At 40.6% G+C, this 21319-nt stretch overlaps 1 protein-coding gene across 1 annotated transcript; it reads left to right on the top strand.

The window, feature by feature from the left end:
- The first annotated feature begins 5212 nt into the window (after positions 1–5212).
- cahz (carbonic anhydrase) lies at positions 5213–14523 on the top strand. Its single transcript, XM_018696001.2, has 7 exons — positions 5213–5641; positions 6655–6852; positions 8215–8333; positions 8720–8812; positions 9024–9086; positions 9233–9388; positions 12903–14523. The coding sequence occupies exons 1-7, from the start codon at positions 5608–5610 to the stop codon at positions 13020–13022; spliced, it is 783 nt and encodes a 260-aa protein (XP_018551517.1). The 5' UTR covers positions 5213–5607; the 3' UTR covers positions 13023–14523.
- The last annotated feature ends 6796 nt before the right edge of the window (positions 14524–21319 follow it).

Raw genomic sequence — 21319 nt, 5'->3', positions numbered from 1 at the left:
CTCCACAAAAAAGAATCCCGCTCCCAAGGGCGAGGAGGAAGGGCGGATAAGGCCAGCCGCCAGAGAGTCAGAAATGTAAGTCTCCATAGCCTCCCTTTCAGGCTTGGAGAGGTTGTAGAGCTTGCTGGTGGGATAGGGGGCACCAAGGAGCAGATCAATACTACAGTCATACGGCCTACGGAGGAGGTAGGGATAGAGCCCGGTCCTTGTTGAACACCTCCTGGAGGTCGTGATACTGCTGGGGAACTGAAGAAAGATCTACAGGTTTAGGGGGATCCGGAGCAGAGATGGTGGTGGGGATGGCCGAGTGCAGACAGTGGGAATGACAAAATAAACTCCAATTAGTGATGGATAAAGAGGACCAGTCAATGTGTGGGTTGTGGAGCTTGAGCCAGGGGAGACCTAATACCAGAAAGGAAGATGAAGAGGGAATAATGAATAAAGAAATAATTTCCCAATGATTACCAGTGAGAAGCAGGGACACTGGGACTGTACGGAGAGTGACACAGGCCAGGAGGTGACCATCAAGGGCAAGCTGAAGTACGGCTCACCAATGCCCCCCTAGCGGTTAGTGAGCCAAATCTTTTGGCCGTACGGGACAGTGCGCGAGGACGTGACCATCACCACCACAGTAGATGCACAGTCTCTGGAGGAAGTGGCGTTGGCGTTCAGCGGGGGTGAGTCTCATCCTCCCCAACTGCATAGGCTCCTCTGCAGGGGGAGGATGAGGCAGCCGAGGAAGATGCACAGGTAGAAGGTGGCTCTGGAGGGGGACAAGGTTCCATGGGACCAGAGGGTCGAGGGGACTTAGATCGAAAGGAAGGGGCCCTAAAGCTCGCTGCTCTTTCCCTGCATCTCTCACTAAGGTGATTGTCAAGTCGGATGGCCAAAGAAATTAATTCCTCTAGAGAGGAGGTCTCATCCCTGAGCAGCAAGTTCATCTTCAAGTTCCTCGCTAAGCCCACGCAGGAAAACCCCCTGTAAGGCCCGCTCATCCCACTCACTCTTAGCAGCAAGAATGCGGAAATCTACTGAATATGCCGCAACAGAAAGAGATCCCTGACGTAAGGATAGAAGCCTGTTACTGGCTTCCTTATCCTGAAGTGGGTGGTCAAAAACTCTACGGAACTTGCTGCAGAATGAATGAAAAGATTGCCAAACAGGTGAGTTAGTGTTAGCCGTGGCTACGGCCCATGCTGACACCTTCCCAGTCAGTAAACTACTAATAAAAGCAATTTTTGACTTATCGGTAGAGTAGGTTAAGGGCTAGCTGGTCAAAAACTAGAGAGCACTGGTGGAGAAACTGACTGCATGACCCTACTTCTCCTGAATACCTGTCTGGAGTGGGGATAAAAGGCTCACGAGGATGGCTGGGCAGGGTAGGAGAGGCAGCGGGAGCCGGAGGATGAACCGGTGGAGCCGGAGAAGGGACTTGAGCCGCCAGAGAGGAAAGCTGCGTGGAGACCTGGTTCAGACGGGCGTCAAGCTGAGTCATGCTGGAGGCCAAGTGGAGCAGCTTGTCCATAATATTCTTCAGAGCATTTTCATGTTGTCCAACACGTGCTCCTTGAGAAGTGAGAGCTTGCTTCACCCTCTCAATCTCTGCGGGGTCCAGGACTGGCCAGAGTATTCTGTTATGTACTCTAAGACTAGGACCCCAAAGCAGAGAAGTACACACTGGAGAGTTCGAACAGATAACTCTTTTAATAAAGCACCGACCAAAAACAGGAACAAAAGGCAGACAGGCGAGGCAGGTAGCTGGCAGACACGAGGAAGTCAAAAAGCCTTGGAGAACAGGAGAAGCTTGCCACAGGAAACGCTGGAAGCCACGGAGAACAGGAGAATCTGCCACAAGTTACGCTGGAGAACTTGCACGCGGAGAAGGAGCAAGGAATACTCCGGCAAAGAGCAGGAGTGAAGGCCGGACTTATAAAGGAGGAGGGAAATGGGCTGAGTGGAAACAGGTGTGCATGAACAGCCAACAGGAGGAGACAGCCACACCCCCTGCCACACACAAGCCCTGGAACAGAACAGAAAAAGGGGAGGGGGAACAAAGAGAAAACACAAAAAGAAAAACACAACACAAAGACAAACTAAGCCAAACCATAATAATAGTTGTATAATCGCAATATTATACTCAAGGGTGTGCTTTAACGTCATTTGAGCACTTCAGTGATGCTTGCGGACCGCATCAGTGTCGTGCTCAAATGACGTTAAAGCACACCCTCCTGGTTAATATTGCTTAATTCTGACATGCCATTGTTTTCAAAGCCAGCAGTTCTTCTCTGGTGCAGACAAGAGAGCCGGCTCTTGGTTGTGGCAATAAGACTTGCATATCGACAGGGTAAAACGAAAAAGACGCTATACCCGCGCTAAAATGAGCAGGAATAGTGAAAAAGTAGAGGAAAAAATAAGGAAAAAACAAGAGAGTAAGAAAAACAACACAGTGCCGTAGAGTGACTGGAAAGGCTGACGTCTCTCACAGCACTGGAAGTAACGAACACAGGTGTGCCAATCCTCCATCAGCCACGCCCCGGCTCTGCAACAAAACACAGACACACATACACACACAGGGGAGTGGACCAGGGGAAGGCAGAACACAGACATGAAAAACTAGGAACTTAGGAGGTCACAGTCGAGAGACTATAATGAAAGACTATAATAAGACTATAATAATGAAATAAAATGACATGAAAAGAACAAACCAAACTGACTTCAATAAGGACCAAACTGAGCACAAAGGGTAACATAAACATCACATAAAACATCTGTGAGGAACAATATTTCAGTAACATAAAAAAGACCCAAGACAAGAGCTAAAACATCAACTGTGATGTGAATACAGAGGTCAAAGGTCATGGAACAGGAGTCAGAGGATGACTAAAGAAAAATCAACTCAGTTTTTATTTGTATAATGCCAAATCACAGTGAACAGGAAGAGACCAGGAACAACTGTACACACCATTTTATAATGAGAACAGCAATGATATCAGCACATACTACTATTAGTAGTAGTAGTACACCAGAGAGCATATCTGAAGAAAGATGAAATCTCCACCCATATAGAACTATCTGCTCTGGAGGAATGCTGATGTGGGTGAAATTTCTGGGAAAAGCAGAGCTGCTCCTGATCAAATGAGATACCCAAAGTCCTGTGTAGTCTTCAGTTTCCCGGGGAGCCTCAACATTCTGGTCCACAATAGGTGAAAAGGACAGGAGGCCAAGATACATGATTATTTTATATCTACTCAGTTCCTGGTGTAGTACATCTGTTATAGCCATGATGTATCCATGTCATAGCTGTCTCTTGTTGAGCCACAAGATGGCAGCATATAACTAATGTATTGACTGACTTTGTTGGTCCATTCCTGCAACATACTTAAGAGAGTTTTTTAGAATCATTAAAATGGGGCATCAGATGTTCACGTGTTATTACTATTATTATCATACATACATGTACACAAATAATGTCTATAAATGATGCTCGGTTGGATATTGACAAGGCAAGCTTATAAATATAGCACCTTTCAAAAACAAGAAAATTTGATATGCTTCATGTTACACATTTACAAGAGACAAGAGAAACACAAATGTAAATAAGTTTTTAAAGAGTCAAATAGATAGGGGATAGAAATGTCTACTGGTGTCTGATGTAAGTAAGTAAGTAAAGCTTTATTTACATAGCACTTTTAAAAACCAGGTTAGGAAGTGCCTCACAGACCAAAAAGCAATTGCATAAACAAAATACAACAAATAAAAGCAAAACATGCTGCAGTGTTGCTTGAGACATCCAGGTACTAATTTTATTAAGACAAGAATGTAAAATGGAGAGATTTGAAAGTTCACCAGGTTTCACAAACACAGGCAGCTGGACATCATCAGCATAGCAATGATATGAGATAGAGCCAAACTGACAAATAATATGTTCTAAGGGAAGCTTTCCTTTTTGGAAATCCACACAATCTAAGCCTTTAGAATTAAGGCTAACTTTGAGACTGGTCTATAGTTCTCAGTCTGGATCAAGATCTGTTTTTTCAAAAGAGTTGAATAGTAAGATTACTTGGGGCACAGGTGGAGGAAAGGGAATTATTGATAGTGGTGAGTAAAGGATGGCAAATTATGCTTATAAAACTTCCTTGAAGACCTTAGAAGGCAAAATATCAAGAGAGCTTGATATTTTGTGCTGGGGCACCCTGGACCTGGAGCTGAGCCTGAGTCTGTCTCCATAACATTTATGCACCCAGTGTCAAGACAGTGGAAAGACTGAAACCAGGGCTTTCTTATTCAGAGCATTTTAGTTTATGTTGACCTTTAGTTTTGAAACTTTGCCCATATTTGACATGGGCATCCAACATGACATAAACGAGAGAGACTTGCAAAAAGCATTATGTATTCCCATTAAAGAGTATCAGGAAGAGTTTCTCAGTGAGAGAAAAATATGTTGATTTGGGCAGTTAATTTTTCAAGCCGTCCTGAGTACCATTTCCTCACCTAAATTTGTTGACAAATCTGTATCATGAATGACACATACTGTTACCTGCTAGCAATTCCTGCTCTGTTACCATGGATACTGTCTACTAGACAACTGAATATTGAGGAAAATGTTTACATTTTGATTGGTCTGATGCTTAGGCTGTATTGAAAAGAACATCTTTTACATGACATTCAAATGTATTTATAGATGATAATCCACAGCAGACATCGGAGGAACTCTTACTGGATAGAGTAAGTCGTGCTGGTTCCCCCAGTGGCCTCTGTGTATAATATGTACTTCCTGTGTGGTTTATCCGGTTTGACTTATAAACTTATATTCTCTCTCTTTTTTTAAAACTGGGTACCATGTAACCATTAAACCATTAAAATAGTACTCTATCATGTATGTGTAAACTGTGACACCTTTTTAACAGGGAACATATGAATAATAATCACTGAAAAATTTAGGAGTGGGGATTAGGGGATGAGTTGGTGGGTTGGACAGTTCTGCTTTATGGCCTTGCAGAGAGTCGCAGGGACGCAGATCCCATGGAGCATATAGCTTTCGTAAAGCAGCACAGATCAGATCAACGACGGCTGCAAGAGGCAAAAGGAAAATGTCGACTTCTGGATATTGCGATAAAATACGCCGCGATCCTAAACACTGATACCGTAACACAGCTGAGAGCATCGCGGAGAGCTGGGATTGATGTGATGCATGTGTATTAGTGATGTGCGCGCATCAGAGAGTAATCTGTCTCCGCTGGGAGAGGAGAGACGCGAGGATAAAAAATCACAAGCGCATCTCCTCAACAGCGCGCCTCCTGAAAAGGCAGGTGGATGTCAGGGTGGCAAAGGACAGGAGAAGAGAGTTCCAGGGGTGAAGGGCGCCACCATCGCATCTCAGGATGGCCGCATTGCTCTCCTGATTGACAGGCTCGCTGAAGGACCGGCAAGCCAAGCCCACCGGTGTGAGGACTGAGGGAACCTATATAAAGCCCAGCAGCGGCATCAGCGGGTGTCTATCACCAGATCGTCGTCGACCGCCTCCTCTGCCTCTTCTTGACCTACAAACGAATTTGGATTAGTAATCATTCTTTTGTGTTATCAGGATAGCATAACGTAGGAGCAGCCATGTCTCATGGATGGGGATACGGACCAACTAACGGTGAGCACCTCACAGCATCCAACCGGGTTTGATGTACTGGATGTTCAGGTTTCTGTGTAACAGGTTAAGAACATGCTGCTACGCTCTGAACTGAGTTTTGTATTAATGCAAGCAGTATATTGCAGTCACCAGTCTGCCATTTATCAAAAGCAATTAAATAAATTGAAGCATGTAGTTGTCTCTGTAAGTGGCTTACTTAGGTACAACTTCACAGTTGGGTGAGAAGTTAACTGAACATGTCAAGTTTAACCTCTTCAACTGCATTAAATATAGAAACACTGTTTTATTTACTCTACTTTTTCAGAACTTGCTGGCTGTAGCTCAGTTAGTGGTTACTCTATAGGCTGCACTTGCAAACTGTGTAGACTATTGGTAGAGTTTGAAGAACTTACCCACACAATTAAAAGTCTGTCACTACACAACTATCTAACACTACACAAATGCTACAAACACGTGAATGAATCAGTGTATTTCTGTTAATTTTACTGCTTACTGAATTGATTATGTGTTGTAATTATTTACTTGAGTACCATGTGAAGGATCTGAAAATGTATTGTATGGACTACAACACAAGTAAGGACAACATAATTATTTCCCTTGCTATCAGTAGTGAAATGTAAGGTACATTTAGGAGGTGTTAGTATTTTACGTGAGTACTTCCATTTTCAGGTGCTTTTTTGATGATACTTCTTATTTTCAGTTTTTATGCTATGTTTTTGCTACTTCTAAGTAAATGATCTGAAGATCACACGATTTTTGAATGTGGAACCTTCACTATTAAAGTACTATTATTTTTTCCTATGGCATCATGTGACGGACGAGTACGTCTTTTTACTACCTGATAACACAAGGATCATAACAGAAGTGTTTCTTATTTAAAAATCTAGTGGAATTACTTTACAGGTCAAATCATCTAGATGGCATGGTAATGACAACTTAGTGGCTCACATACAAAACACAACAGATTGGGAAAAAACTGAATGTGGTATTAACAAATATACATGTATTTGTAGGACCTGACAAATGGGGGGAAGATTTTCCTGTAGCCAACGGGCCCAGACAGTCTCCGATCAACATTGTCCCTAAAGAGGCCCAGTATGACTCCTCGCTGAAAGCTCTGAAACTCAAGTATGACCCCTCCAATTCCAAGGGCATTCTCAACAATGGACATTCCTTCCAGGTGGATTTCGTGGATGACACAGACAGTTCCAGTAAGCACAGTGCAGCCTATAGTGTTAGGGCATAAAGCCACAATGAAGACTTTTATTCATTTAATTATGCACACCTGTAATTTTAGTTGCCCTTGTAGTTATATATTTTATGCAGTTGTCCAACCCCAATAGCAGAAAAAATGTAACTTTATCTAGCTGTCTTGCTCATGCCTCCACCCCTGCTGTATGCACTGTGGCAGATAAGAGCAACTGATGATGTCAGCACACAGTTAACCCTGATCTACCTTATTTTATTATCTAGAGGTCAACAGGACATCTGCACCACCTCACCCTGCTGCCCTGTATACCCCTGTATAGTAAACATTTGTCCAGCCATGCAAATAATGAAAAGTATATCAGTATGAATTAAATAAATTACTTAGGACTTGAATTTCTTATTATCTATGAAACATAAAGAAACAGAATAAAATGTACATCGTGTGTTCTTATCATAACACCAAATATTGCTCCAGTCATAACCCTTAGCAACAGTGGTGTTTTCTGGGAATAAACAGAAGAAAAACATAGGTTAGCATGAGCGACCAGAATAACCACCATAGCAGGACAGACAAAGACAGGTGCAGAGACCTCAAGTGAAATCAATTAAGGTAACAGTGATTAGTGTCACACTTTCATAAGTGGAGTCTCATAAGAAAGATTAAATCAGAATAATCATAACTGAAGCAACAGTGCTGAAATATCCTGATTACCTGATATAGACACGCTCAAAAATCTGATTCTACACTGTGTCTTTAATAGACCCTCCCGACTGGTAAATGCTCACATCTTTCAAACTCCACACTTTCTGTACCAGCAATTAGTTTGTAGTCTCCAAGTCCCTCCAAGCTGATGACATCACTATGGCATCTTTGTGGATATTTTCTCAGACTTGAAAATAACTCTTCCAGAGACAACAGGCCACATTATTTGTTGTGTTTTCAAAGGCTGAAAAGGACTAACCATGATTTTTACTGACAACTGACCTTGATGTGTAAAATTCAGTGGAGGCCCCTTTTAAAAGAACAGAATCTCCTTATTTCTATGAAATAAGTTTTCAAAAAAAGTCTGGCTGAACATGTTTGTTTGTCTTCTATAATTAAAATGAATGCAATATACCATTTGAATTGATTCCTTTGAAGGAACACAACAACAAAAGTTATACAGTAGAAAAAAAGAATGTACATTTGAATAAATCTAAAATAAGCATTAGAATACATCAGAAACAAATGGAAACAGTAAAAACATAAGTTCCTAACATATTATTATTGCCTGGTAATGTGCAGATTACAGACTTTACTTATTAGTTGATATTAAATCTTCATCTTTCCATCTCTAAATATTCTGTTGTTTTCTTCTGTGCAGCCCTGACTGGAGGCCCTATTTCTGGAACTTACCGTCTGAAACAGTTTCATTTCCACTGGGGAGCGAGTGATGATAGAGGCTCCGAGCACACTGTCAATGGCATCAAGTTCCCCTGTGAGGTACTGAGGCTACTGGAGCTTTTGGACTTACCTGAATAGGGATAAAAGGATGCTTATAGCAAACCAAGAGTAGTAACAGATAGCAGTGACAAATTCTCAGTCCATGTTTTGGATCTTTCATAATTGCACATAAAGATATGCTGAACACAACACAGATTTGAAAACAACACTGTCACACACCATTTAAATCTTCAGTGCTGAAACACACTTGTATTATGTGATGTGATCTCTGTGGTTTACTATAACAGAAATTGGTTGTCTCTGTAGACCACTGTGTCATTATTTGTATAATATCCACATTATTGCTCATGTTAATGTTAGATAAGATGACACACTGTCTGTAGTCTGTGCCTTAAATGTCAAACTTTGCCTATTTTTCTTGTGAGCTTCACCTGGTGCACTGGAACACTAAGTACCCTAACTTTGGAGAGGCAGCCAGCCAGCCTGATGGACTTGCTGTGGTTGGGGTCTTTCTCAAGGTGAGTCATCAGTGAATCAGTGATTCAGTCACTTCACTGCAGACTGGGGTTGGGCCAGTATTCATGCCCTACAAGGGGCTAGGTAAGACAAAGGCCAAATAATGAACTAAAAAAGTATTGCAAATTAAAGTGTGTGTGTGTGTGTGTGTGTGTGTGTGTGTGTGTGTGTGTGTGTGTGTGCGTGCGTGTGTGTGCGTGTGCTGTGTTTCAGATTGGTGCTGCCAACCCCAGACTTCAGAAAGTTCTGGATGCCTTGGATGCTATTAAGACCAAGGTAAAAACAACTGTCACAAAATCACAAAACATGCCATCTGAGAAAAGCAATTTGTAAGCTCAGGAAACTAACGATTTCATTGTCATCGTCATCCCTTCCTTTTTCCACTGCTCTCTCCCTCTGTCCTTTTTCCATGACACCTACAGGGAAAGCAGACCACCTTTACAAACTTTGACGCAAAGACTCTTCTTCCTCCGAGTCTGGATTATTGGACCTATGATGGCTCTCTGACCACGCCCCCCCTGTTGGAGAGCGTCACCTGGATCGTCCTCAAGGAGCCAATCAGTGTCAGCTCTGTACAAGTAATTAACTTGCTTTACATACTTACTCCCCTCACTGACATAAAATCAAAATCATTAAGAGAAAACACACACACACCAGACAAAGGTCCTGCACATAAATTGGGAACAAAGAAATAGGTAACTAATTGAACTGAAAGCAGGGTATCTCTAGCTTCGTACTATGAGAGGCCAACAGTTACATATTTGAAGGGTTTGCTCATTACCGAGGTGATGGACCTCAGTAATGAGCAAATCCTCTAAGCACACAGTATGCAGGTAAGTATGAGAGCAGTTATAGCAGATGCTTGTTTCGATCATATATTCTTAAAATCAAAAATATCACAAGCCTCCAGATACAGGCATATACTGTTGGAATGTGTTCCAATTTCTGTGTATAAAGTAATAAAGCTAGAAATCTGAGCAATTTCTGTCCCTAACTTGCGGATGGATTTTTGTGTCATAAGAAAAATATGACAACCAAAGCTTCAACTAAAGTCAAAGGCTAGAGTCAAAGGCTAGAACAGCAGATTTTAAAAGCCTTGGACAATTTTGCATTTTGAAGAAAGATGGTTTGGTCTGTGCTGTGTAACAGGACAAAGTAACAAATACATGTGGTATTGAACTTTGATTTTGGGGCCAAACATAACAATGCTGAACTGAAGCCATCACTGGATTACACACTAGATATAATGTAAATATAGCTAGGAAGGTCATAAGGGTACATATGCACGTGCTTCACTGCAAGCATCTAGTACATGTGCCTGTGTGAATGAATGCACACATAATAGCCTGTATGTATTTGTGGCCGTTCTAAATAAAGACATTTTCTTGGCAGTCTACCTGCTAGTATATGGATTGGACATGCTGCTTCAGTACCACATGTCAGTCATGTAGTCTGGTGAGGCCGCACCTAAATTCTGCATTGGAAGCTGAACATTTTCAGCTTAAAATGAGAAAATAAAAGGTGAGAAGTATTACACCTCAGGGAGTCTAAGAAATCAAAAGAAACAGCTAGCAATACTTTTTGAAACAGTATTTTCACTTTAGACTTTGATTTGGCAATCATCTCATATAGTTTGTGTATGGTTTAATGTTGGCCTGAACATTGTGAAGGTCAACAGTGTAAGATGCCTTATCATGCTTCAGCGCAGGGCGGGTCTGAGCCTTGAGCACCTTGTGTTTCTCTTAGATTACACTGACTGCCTGTATCTCCAGGGGGCAGTTTGCAGTCTATATCTTTACAAAATTAGCGCTACCACACTCTAACTTCATGTGACATAAAGCCCACATGGAGGAGGTACAGGTGACTGTCAGAGGAATGATATAGAACTGCAAGCATTGCTTACTGGGCCTACTAACGGAAATTAAATCCAAGCTCACCAGCTAGCTAAAGACTAAACCAGCATTGTGGCATAAACAACAACTCCTGTGAGAACCATTTAGTCATTTTACACACACACACACACACAGAGCCAGGGCCCACCCACCATTCCAGCTAACAAGTACCTTAAGTTCCAGTAGGCTGTTTGTATAGTTAGACAGTTTCAGTAACAGGAAGGCTGTGTTTTGCACCAACATGTGCAACATGAGAGATAACCACCGTAGCAGGAGGGTGTGAGATTGTTGCCCTGTATGACACTGGATAGAAGATAAAGTGGAGCAACTGAGCCACCTGACTGTGTCAAATTCCACTAGCTAATCATCTAACATGATCCAGGTGGTCACAGTTTCCTTCAGGCCCAGAGTCAGGAGTGCATAAGCAGACTGAAAGCTACTGTACTGGAGTCCTGTTTTCAACTGAGAATAATGGGAATGTTTCATCATTCTGGTTCCTATGCAACACACACTTAGTGTCCCATTTGCATTTGAGAAATTATTCTATAGGCAGAGAAAATATTTATTATTGGCAGGTGTTGGATAAAGTTGTATATATGGAATGTCCAAACAGTAATTTGGTCTTTATGGCCTATTTTGTTAATACAGGTCATGCACATATTGCGTATAAAAACTGCTTTTTGTGCATGAACTAGGTTGTATGTGTCCATTTGGATTTGAAAGGTCAGTTATCTGGACTCCTTTCTAACTGTGATGTAACAGACAAGACTGTGAAGTACATTTCATAAGTTGAACCCCCAACTGTGGTACTAGCCACTGAGCCGTATAAATAGCAGAACACTGGCTGATTGTAGGACACAGGCTGTACCCCAAAAACACACCAGGAGAGCCTCTCATTGGATAGCTGCTTACCCAGCTACACCACAGGGACCCATGCAGCAGCTCTCTCTTCTAGTGACTGTCAAAGCTCCACCAGACTCTCTGCCTTTCCAGCAGAAACAAAAATTGTGGACTGTAGCTGCCTGCTACATATCTGTGATGTGACACTGATAACCATATTTCTGAAAGTTAAACCCCACTTAAGCGACTAACTAGATTTATCATTAGTTACATTATTTGTCAATATATATCATCTCATCAATATGCACCTAAATGTGTCTCTAATTAGTACATGAGAAGAATATTAATATGGAGGATCCAATCCCTGAAATAAACTCACTCTTTCAAACTGAACACAGTCAGAATTCAGTTTTGGTGGTGGCTCAACCAGTTTGTTTAAATTAGAGAATGAATTGTGCCCTTAAATTTTAGATAACCAAATCACAATACGAAGCTAAAAATGTGACCAGCTATACTATAATGATTCACTGAAAAGTGGTACGGGGCTCTTCTTGTCCATCGTCCACATCATTCAAATCATCCAATATTATAGCTCCCAAAAGAAGTTCCAAGGGCTATATTCTGATTGAGGGGGCATACTCACAGAGATTCAAACCACTCCATTAAAGAGCAGTCTCAGTGGAGTAGGGAAACAGGGGAACAGAGAATATCAAGAGAGTTTGTAGATGTCATGTGGCCTGGTGGCCAGCATGAACCAGAATGGCCTTCAGAGTAACCCCCCACCTTGTGCAAAGACAAGTGTTGGGATTTTGTACATTGCACATGGCAAATGAAAGTGGAGGCCTGAGACCTGTCTCTCTGGGTCAACACCCAGGACCCACTCCTGACTGCACAATTTCAGCCCAGTTGTAACATGATGTTGTTCTGCCTGACAAATTTCCACCGTTGAGCCCAAATATGTCAGGAATGACAACCCTGTAATGTGATATAATCAGAGAAGCGTGATGTGGAATCAACATTGAAAAGTCTAGATATTTTGGCACTTTTCTGTGAGATCTCCTACAACATGTTACATCACATTGACTAATAGGATGAGCGAGCGCTCGCTAGTGTAAACATGCTATTAGAACCATTAGAGGTATATTGCCACCCTTATGTTGGTTTGGCAGGCTTGACATGCAAGGACATGAATGATGATTGGCAGGGGTGAAAGTTGTAGTGTGGTCTCCTAACCAAGATGTGGCAAGAAATTATGGCACTATGATTGTAAAATCTGACAATTTGAACTTTTCCTTCAACACTTTCCACCTTACCCCTGTCACTTGGTAATCATACAGCTTTGTCTCTCCTTTCTCATTAGATGGCCAAGTTCCGTAGCCTCCTCTTCACTGGGGAAGGAGAAGCTCCATGCTGCATGGCGGACAACTACCGACCTCCTCAGCCTCTGAAGGGTCGTCAGGTCCGCGCCTCCTTTAAATAAACCCTGCTTCATCTTCATAGCTCTTACTTACATTGTTCTCCATGTGCAGTCTTTACTAACCTTACATTAGCCATAACAACATCAAAATGGAAATTATAATAACAATCCATTTGCTCACACTTACTGTGACATAGACTACCTGGATGTATCTTAAATAAAATTCCTTTAAAAGTGATTTTAATCTTTAACACAAGAGTGCACACATACAATGTCCCACCTGTAAAGTATTAAATAAATATTTTCCACTTCATACACTGAGATAGTGTACACAGGCAAAAGTAGACTAAGAATGTGGATAAACTCTGGCCCTTGAACTCCTCATGTTGTCTCTAACACATTGTGCACCCTATATTCTCTGGCCAGTCTACAACTAATAATCCAAATTATTTTCATATTTCTAGTGTCTGCTTTATCAGAGGTCAAATGTATCCAAATTTGAATTCTGAATAGTATAAAGAATAATTTCTGTGTTATTATAGGAAATCTGAAAATTTTTAAGCATTTCAAGTAACAGTAACATAGTTTTTATTTAGCATTAATGCAATGAAGTCTAAAAAGACAGACAGCTTAAGTGACTGTTTATTGTGGGACTGTATACTATATACTACAATTGAAAAATACATTTAGCCCATTCTTGGTGGATTTAGCCCCAAATTACATGCAGTGATATCTATCAAATATAATATAATCTATCTAATAATAAGAAGAACAATGGTAATAATTCCTCCATCAAAAAACATAAATAATATGCTTTGCCTTGTTTGAAAATGAAAGCCGTATCAATTTCCTGAAGCCCTTTTTGTGGTATGAATTTGATTGTGCTGTGAATTGTACTGCAGACAGCCACAGCTCAGATTGTTAAAGTTAGTTTTTCATTATTATTTTATTGATGCTTCATTTTGTCATTCTGAGACAAAGTGATCACACCAGCAGTGACAGAAACTGAGTTTGGATTGACATTTTTCAATGGTGACTATACAGTTTTGCACTATAGCCACCACCCATGAACTGGTGCTTATACAAGCAGATTTTTAGACTTGTGATCACCTGCTATGGAATGCTACAGTATGTTGTGACAGTTCTGAGGCTCTATAGTGTCACACCATTTTTATAACTATGACAACTGATCTACCTATCACCGCAGTGCATTAAATATTGTCTTTAAAACTTATATAAGATAGAGCTGTTATGTTGGAAAGAAATTGAAAGATACATCTATGACTATAAAATGCAAGTTACAGTATCAACATATTATTATACTATTATATTACATTAATTATTATATACTTTGTCAGCAATATCTATAGTCATTACTCCATCTAACTGAACTGAGATCAATGGCAGGTATACATTAGAGACCAGAGCAATGTTAATTTTTAGCTTTTATATCAATGTTATTTAAAATGTCATTTTCAAAGTTTAGCTTTCTCTGTGGCTAACGTGAAACAGCTGTAACGCTTTCATTATTTTTTATCAATATAAACTTTCATTTCAAACTCTGTCTCAGTTTCTCCTTTTTTCACATCTCACTGGAATTTTGTATAGATATTTATGCTTTGCCCTGACTTTTTGTCTAGCTCAACCATAAGGTAGTCGTTTTTGTTTCATTTGTGAAAATTCTCCACTACCTTTGGACGGATGGTCATGACATTTGATACAGATAACTATGCATATACAAAATGCATATATCATAGTCAGTAAAAAAAATGAAGCCTTCTGACTTTGCCGATTCTCTGACTTTTCCTCTAGCACCACCACAAGGTGGATATTTGTGGCTTGATTGAAACATCTCGACAACTGTTGGATGGATTGCCATGTAAGAGTATCCATGGTTATTTATTGCAGTTGCTTTGGTGATGCTCTTCCTCTAGTGCCATCATCAGGTCAAAATTGCATCATTTATCCAATATATTGGTTTATGATTAAATACCTAAATTATTGATATTATGCCTCAGCTGTACTTTGTGTGTGGTGACAATTAGCAAATGTCATTATGCTATTATGGTTAACTCATCAGTGCATGGACATGGGGGGACCTCTGGGAATGTCCTGCGGTGTTCCTCCTCCTATCAGACCCCTCAGGTGGCATGGGTTGCAGTGTGGGGCCTCCATGTATCTGGCTTGTCCTAGCACATCCCATAGATGTTCAATCAGACAGTCTAGAGGCCAGGTCAATGTCTTGATCTCTTTGCAGTGTTCCTTGAGCCATTTCTGAGCAGTTTTTGGAGTGTGGTTGGCTAAGCCCCTGCCACTAGGCAACAGTGTTTAGGTGGGTGGTAAGTGTCAAGTAACATCCAGATGAATGCTAGAACCCAAGGCTTCCCAGTAGAACATTACACAGTGATGTGACGATCAGTGGTTTTCAATGTTGTGACTGATCAGTGTACATGTGACATGATTTGGCTGGTTGGATAATTACATTATTAAATAAGAAAGTATATGGTGTGCTCATGTGTATAGAGGTAGTTTATCTTTGAATATGCCCATAATGTTTTATGTTGGCTGTTGGTTTACAACATTGTAATGAGGGGGATGGAATGCTGTGTTTGGGATTTAATCAAATAATGAATGCATTTCACTGTAGGTCATAATGCATACATTCAGACCTTAATATTATATTAAGATTCTATCATGTATTATAAAACAGTGCTGCTGTAAGGGGGTGTGGTGTTGGCAGGTGATGGCCTTATGTAACTGTTTGGCTGTTGGTGTCTCTACCAGAACTCCTTTGTTAGAGTCCTCATCATCACAATGGCCATGTAACAGCTACTGTCCCTCTCTCAATAATTGTCTCTTTCATTGTCGCAGCTATGTTTACTCTTTACTCTTTACTTAGCCCTCACAGTTTTGTTTTCTTATAATAAATTTCCTTGTGTTTGGTACATCCTCAGTGTGCTGTGAAGTTGTGTGTTCTGTTTGTAGGTGGTTCCTGTAGCTACGAGTGTGTCGCCTAACACATTGTGATAGGTGAGTTAACACCAGCTGACAATGCTGTCAGCAGCCAGGCAGGAGAGACACTCTGCATTGGATTTCATAAATTAGCAGGGCCATATACAGTCCAGCCATGTACTGTGGTCCTGTCTAGTCTTGTTTAGATTAGATTAGATAGATACTGTATTAATCCGCACGGGAAATTCATAGTTCCAGCAGCATCAACAAGACAAGATAAAAGGTCGAATGCATGCAATATATACTGGGAATAATAATAAAAACACTACTGATAAAAAACACAGTGAAGAAACTTCAAGTCCAGTGCAAAGTCCAGTGCAAACAGAACGCCATATTTAAGGTGCGTGGTGTACAGTGTGTGTGTATGTATGTAGTGTGTAGTCCGTCAGAGCAGATGACATTAATGCCCACCCCCCTCATGGAATTAAAGAGCTGCATGGTGTGGGGGAGGAACGATCTCCTCCATCTGACAGCAGCCTGTCACTGAAGCTGCTCCTCTGTCAGGAGATGATGCTGCGCAGTGGATGTAGTGGATTGTCCATGATCAACAGGAGCCTGCTCAGCATCCGTCGCTCTGCCACAGATGTCAGGCTGTTAAGTTCCGTGCCCACAACAGAGCCCGCCTTCCTCACTAGTTTGTCCAGATGTAAGGCGTCCCTCCTCTTGATGCTTCCCCCCAGCACACCAGTGCGGAGAGGAGGGCGCTCGCCACAGTCTGGTAAAACATCTGCAGCAGCTTCCTGCAGATGTTGAATGACGCCAGCCTTCTGAGGAAGTACAGTCGGCTCGGTCCTCTCCTGCACAGAGCATCCGTGTTTGTAGTCCAGTTTATCATCCAGCAGCACTCCAGGTATTTGTACATCTGTCCACACAGTCACCTTTAATGCACACACATTCCAGGTGAGGCCTGGGCCTCCTGAAGTCCACCACCATCTCCCTGGTATCTGACTGTACTGAAATCGGGTAGCTCCACGTTAGCATCTGGGATGCTAGACGTGAGCCATGTTTCAGAGAAGCACAACAGACTGCACACTCTGTAGGTCTTGATGTTTTTCACCAGTGCAGCCAGTTCATCGATCTTATTTGGTAGTGAGTTCACATTTCCCATAATCGCAGAAGGTGCTGTAGGCTTAAATCGCCACTTCTTCGCTAGATGCTTAGCCTTTAGCTTCGTGCCGGCTCTGCAACCACGATAATGTAAATGGCTTTCGATAAAAACTCTATATAAATGCAGCTTTGGTGACATTACACCATCAGCAAAAGTTAGTCAATCACCTGTAATTATGAATTTTAATAAATAATTAATCATTAATTACAATGATTCATCAAGTGTGCAGTTATACATATATTAATAAGTTGTTTATAAATGCATTTTGGTCCAGAAATCCCAGAGCCCTTTTCCAAAAGGTGGTGGGCGGAGACTATATTTGAGAGGTTGTCCTACCAAATGAAGATTTAATATGATTTACACAATCTATCAGCCCCAAAGCTGATGTGATTAATGGCTTACAACTGATGCATAAAGCATTAGTAAATGATTCATTAACCATTTATAAAGCCATTAATTTCACAATAAAAGGCATTGAAATGTGGTACAAATATATTTTTCCACAATGAATCTGTTACAGCTATGAAGTTACTAAAATGTATCTAACACTCTTACAAATGTCAGTCTGTAGCACAGCTCTTTACTTTAAACTACAGGTCTCCAGTGTGCTTGACAGGTATTCTAGGATGGTGGTTGAAAAAAGTGTTGATTATCTTAAAAATGTGACCTCAGTTAAATTCATTTAGATTTAATGTATTTCACAAACTTCCTTAAAAAATAAACCAGCTCAGAGCTGGCTTCTTTAAGCCTGATTAATCCTGTCAAAGATATAAATGATATTTTCAGGCCAGACCTGATAGCCTAATACAGGGTTTCCCAACCAGCGTGCCGCGGTACATAAGTGCGTGAAATCATCAGGTGTGCTGTGGAAGATCATATCCATATCCAATTTCACCTGATTGGTACTCTTAGCAAGCAGCGTGTAGTGACAGGCAGAACAATTACATGCTCTTCCACTAGAAGCAGTATTGCGCTAAATACAAAAGTACATAGTCATGCTGCGAGTGAGACAACGCTCAAAAAGGTTACCCCCTAATAGTCCATATGCGCCCATGTGATACCCCCTAATAGTTAGGGGGTATCACATGGGCGCGTATGCCCTGAGCAGCGAGATCCATTCCTTTGCTCTCCTCCTCCTGTGTGTCTGAAATTAAAGATATTTTTATCACATTATTTGATTTCATTTTAACACACACAGTAGATGACCATGTCAATATTCAAACCCAGGTCCTTCATGCTTTTAGGTGATCCTACTGTTCACCATGCTGATAATGTGTTTATTCACTGTCAACATGTGTGGGTGAGGTCTGCTCTCTGTTATCATCCTACAGCCACAAACAGTTTGAGGACAGTTTCTCAGAACCTGCTAACACAGAACTGCTATCAGACACAGACAGAGACACAGAGACTCTGACTTTAATTATCCTTTATTGAGACGTGTTGCTTGAAAGACAACAGAAAGATGCCTAATTAGAAACACCAGTGCTAGTGGTGCACACAAACTCTCTTGTTCAGAATATTATACCTTATCTTCACCAGATGAGATCGATAAAGTAACTATGGGATGATGCATAATCATCATCATTATAATCAATAATGATACATAACACATAGGTCCAACGGTAAATTTTACAATAACAGAAGCAAACCAGTCACCTGCTGATTCAAATTATGACCTGTTGAGATTTTTGACAGCTGTGGGAAATTTGATTCCATGTCTGTTACTGTAATGTTGGTGTTGAAGGTAAAATAGGTTGAAGGATGACACCTTTATGAAACAATGATGTGTGAAACTGATAAAATAAATAAACATATCAGCATGGAAATGGATTTAGATTTGAGCCACAGAGTACTTTTTTGAATTACCCCTGACATCTGGGTTTCAGCTGATTTTTCCAAAATATCTGGTATTACATTTATTCATACATATTAACTGTGTCAGAAAAGTGCAGTGCATCTAGTGGGGACTGATTAGATGTCTTACTCTTGTCCGATGCCTCTCAAGCTGCAATATCACTCTGCATGAAATAAAAATTACCCCCCAAAAAAGTGTGTTACTGCACCATATTAACTGCTACTAAAGAGGCACTCCAGAGATTATACACCTCAGTTTACTCATCATGGTTAAGCTTCCTCAAGTCTGGGAAAATGACTACTCTATAATGTTTCCTTGCTCCATACTCCAAATTTGGAATGTCCATTTTGTCTGTGGGAAAAGCCCGTCACACCTATTGGCCTTTGTGAAACTCTGTCTGTAGACCGATCAGCCATAACATTATGACCACTGATGGATGAAGTGAATAATATCAATCATCTCGTTACAACACAGTGTTCTGCTGAGGAACCTTTGGTCCTGACATTCATTTGGATGTTACTTTGTCACGTACCACCCACCTAAATATTGTTAAATCTTGATCTGTGATTTATTTCGAATAGAGAGGGTTCTGCTAACTTGTATGTTTGGAAATATTATTCCCCTGTTTATGTCCTGTTATGACTTTTTCTGGAAAAAAAACAGTAAAAAAAATAGTATAGCATTTTTTCAACTTAATTGTCAATCAATCTCAATTTCTTTTTGTTCCCCAACAGTGGCTTATACACCGATCAGCTGCATCATTAACACCAATGACCAGTTTGAATTTTTTGGCTGATTGGAATACATACTATGGGCAAAATTACAAAAAATATTTAAACTATTTCATCTGAACTTAATGGTCCATCCTCTCTCCAGTCTTTCGTGTCCTTGTCCACTGTCTATTGTCTGACTAATCTGGAAAGGATATTAATGAGCAGACAGAACTGGCAGCAGTACCACAGAGCTACAAAATTGGATAACAATGCCATGTCCACTTCAAAGGCAAACTGAAGAGGTTGTAAGTTTGTGTGTGTGTGTGTGTGTGTGTGTGTGTGTTGTGTGTAGTGTGGCTGTCAGGATATAAAAGGGGCTCTGATGAATCTGAATGGGCCCTGCTTCACAGACTGGCCACTGTTTTAGAAAGGCAGACAAATACAGACAGAGGGAGGAGAGAGAAACAGAATTCTCACTGAAAATGGTTTTATGAATTTAAAGGTTGTGTTGTTATTGTAAATATGTTTTTGTTAATCTGCTGCACTACAGATTCTGTTCTGCTTTGATGGAGAGATGCATGACTAATCCTCTGTGTTAACTCCAAATATTACATAATGAAAGGATTCCCTCACCAACTCCCTCTCTCTGCCTCTACAACCACCCCTCCCCCTGCTCCACAGTAACATACAATGCCACTCTCTCCACGGCTGAGTGACAACAGTAACCATGACAACTGCATGTTCATATCATAAAATATGGAAAAGGGAGGTGTAGACAGATTTTCATTGGAACCATTTTTGTGTTGACTTGAGTGATGTGTTGTTCTGTAAACAGAAGTATGGCTCATCTTTGATTATTCTGCTGTGGTTTTAAGCCTTAAAATATTTCTATATGAGAATTTCTGCATGTGAACAAATGTACAGTAATGGGTTTGGTAAAGCATTTCTTAATTATAGAAATATCAACATTCCCCTGTTCAGAGGATCTGCTTTTGCTCAGAGTGAAGAGGTGAAGGTTGATGGAATTTTGACTATATGAACGCTGTACTACAAATAATATAATAATTATAATACATAGTTATAATATACAATAACACATATATAATAAATATATGTCAAATATTTGTCTAAAAAGCTAAGATTTCTGTGCTGTTAGTCTGAGAGAAAAAAACATCAAATTTGTTCAGTGTTCTGTCTGAATGGTTGCTTTCCATCGTCCATTCCTTGTATGTGCAAACTTACTGGGCAATAAAGTCTGATTCTGATTCGGTTGTGTTGTTTACCCCAAATTCTGAACCGACCATCTGAATGTCGTTGCAGAAATCAAGACTCATCAGACCAGACAATGTTTTCCCTATCTTCTTTTGTCCAATTTTGGTGAGCCTGGGTAAATTGTACACTGTAAATTCTAACACTGTTGGGTTTACTTAAAAAAAATTAGGAAACCTTGATTACTTTGAGTAAAAGTAAGTAAACAAACTTAATTGTGTGAAGTACTGTGAAATTATTACAGTTAAGTAAGCTGTACTTTTTTTGAAGTTGTGAGCACTTAATGTATCTCAGTATAGTTAAATTTAAATCAGGTTGTTAAAACTCAAAAACTTTGAGTCAAATTAACTTAATATTTTCTGCCAAAACAAGTGGGCATTACTTGAAATTTGTAATACGCTAC

The sequence above is a fragment of the Lates calcarifer genome, linkage group LG4 (genome assembly GCF_001640805.2).
Source record: "Lates calcarifer isolate ASB-BC8 linkage group LG4, TLL_Latcal_v3, whole genome shotgun sequence".
NCBI lineage: Eukaryota > Metazoa > Chordata > Actinopteri > Centropomidae > Lates > Lates calcarifer.
This window is presented reverse-complemented; position numbering and strand designations above follow the sequence as displayed.

What these genes read in the sequence shown, in the direction of transcription:
- cahz (XM_018696001.2), top strand. Translation starts at nt 5,608, where the DNA reads ATGTCTCATGGATGGGGATACGGACCAACTAACG. An exon ending in GGGATACGGACCAACTAACG is followed by an intron (nt 5,642 to 6,654) that starts GTGAGCACCTCA and finishes ATGTATTTGTAG; the next exon opens with GACCTGACAAATGGGGGGAA. An exon ending in GGATGACACAGACAGTTCCA is followed by an intron (nt 6,853 to 8,214) that starts GTAAGCACAGTG and finishes TCTTCTGTGCAG; the next exon opens with CCCTGACTGGAGGCCCTATT.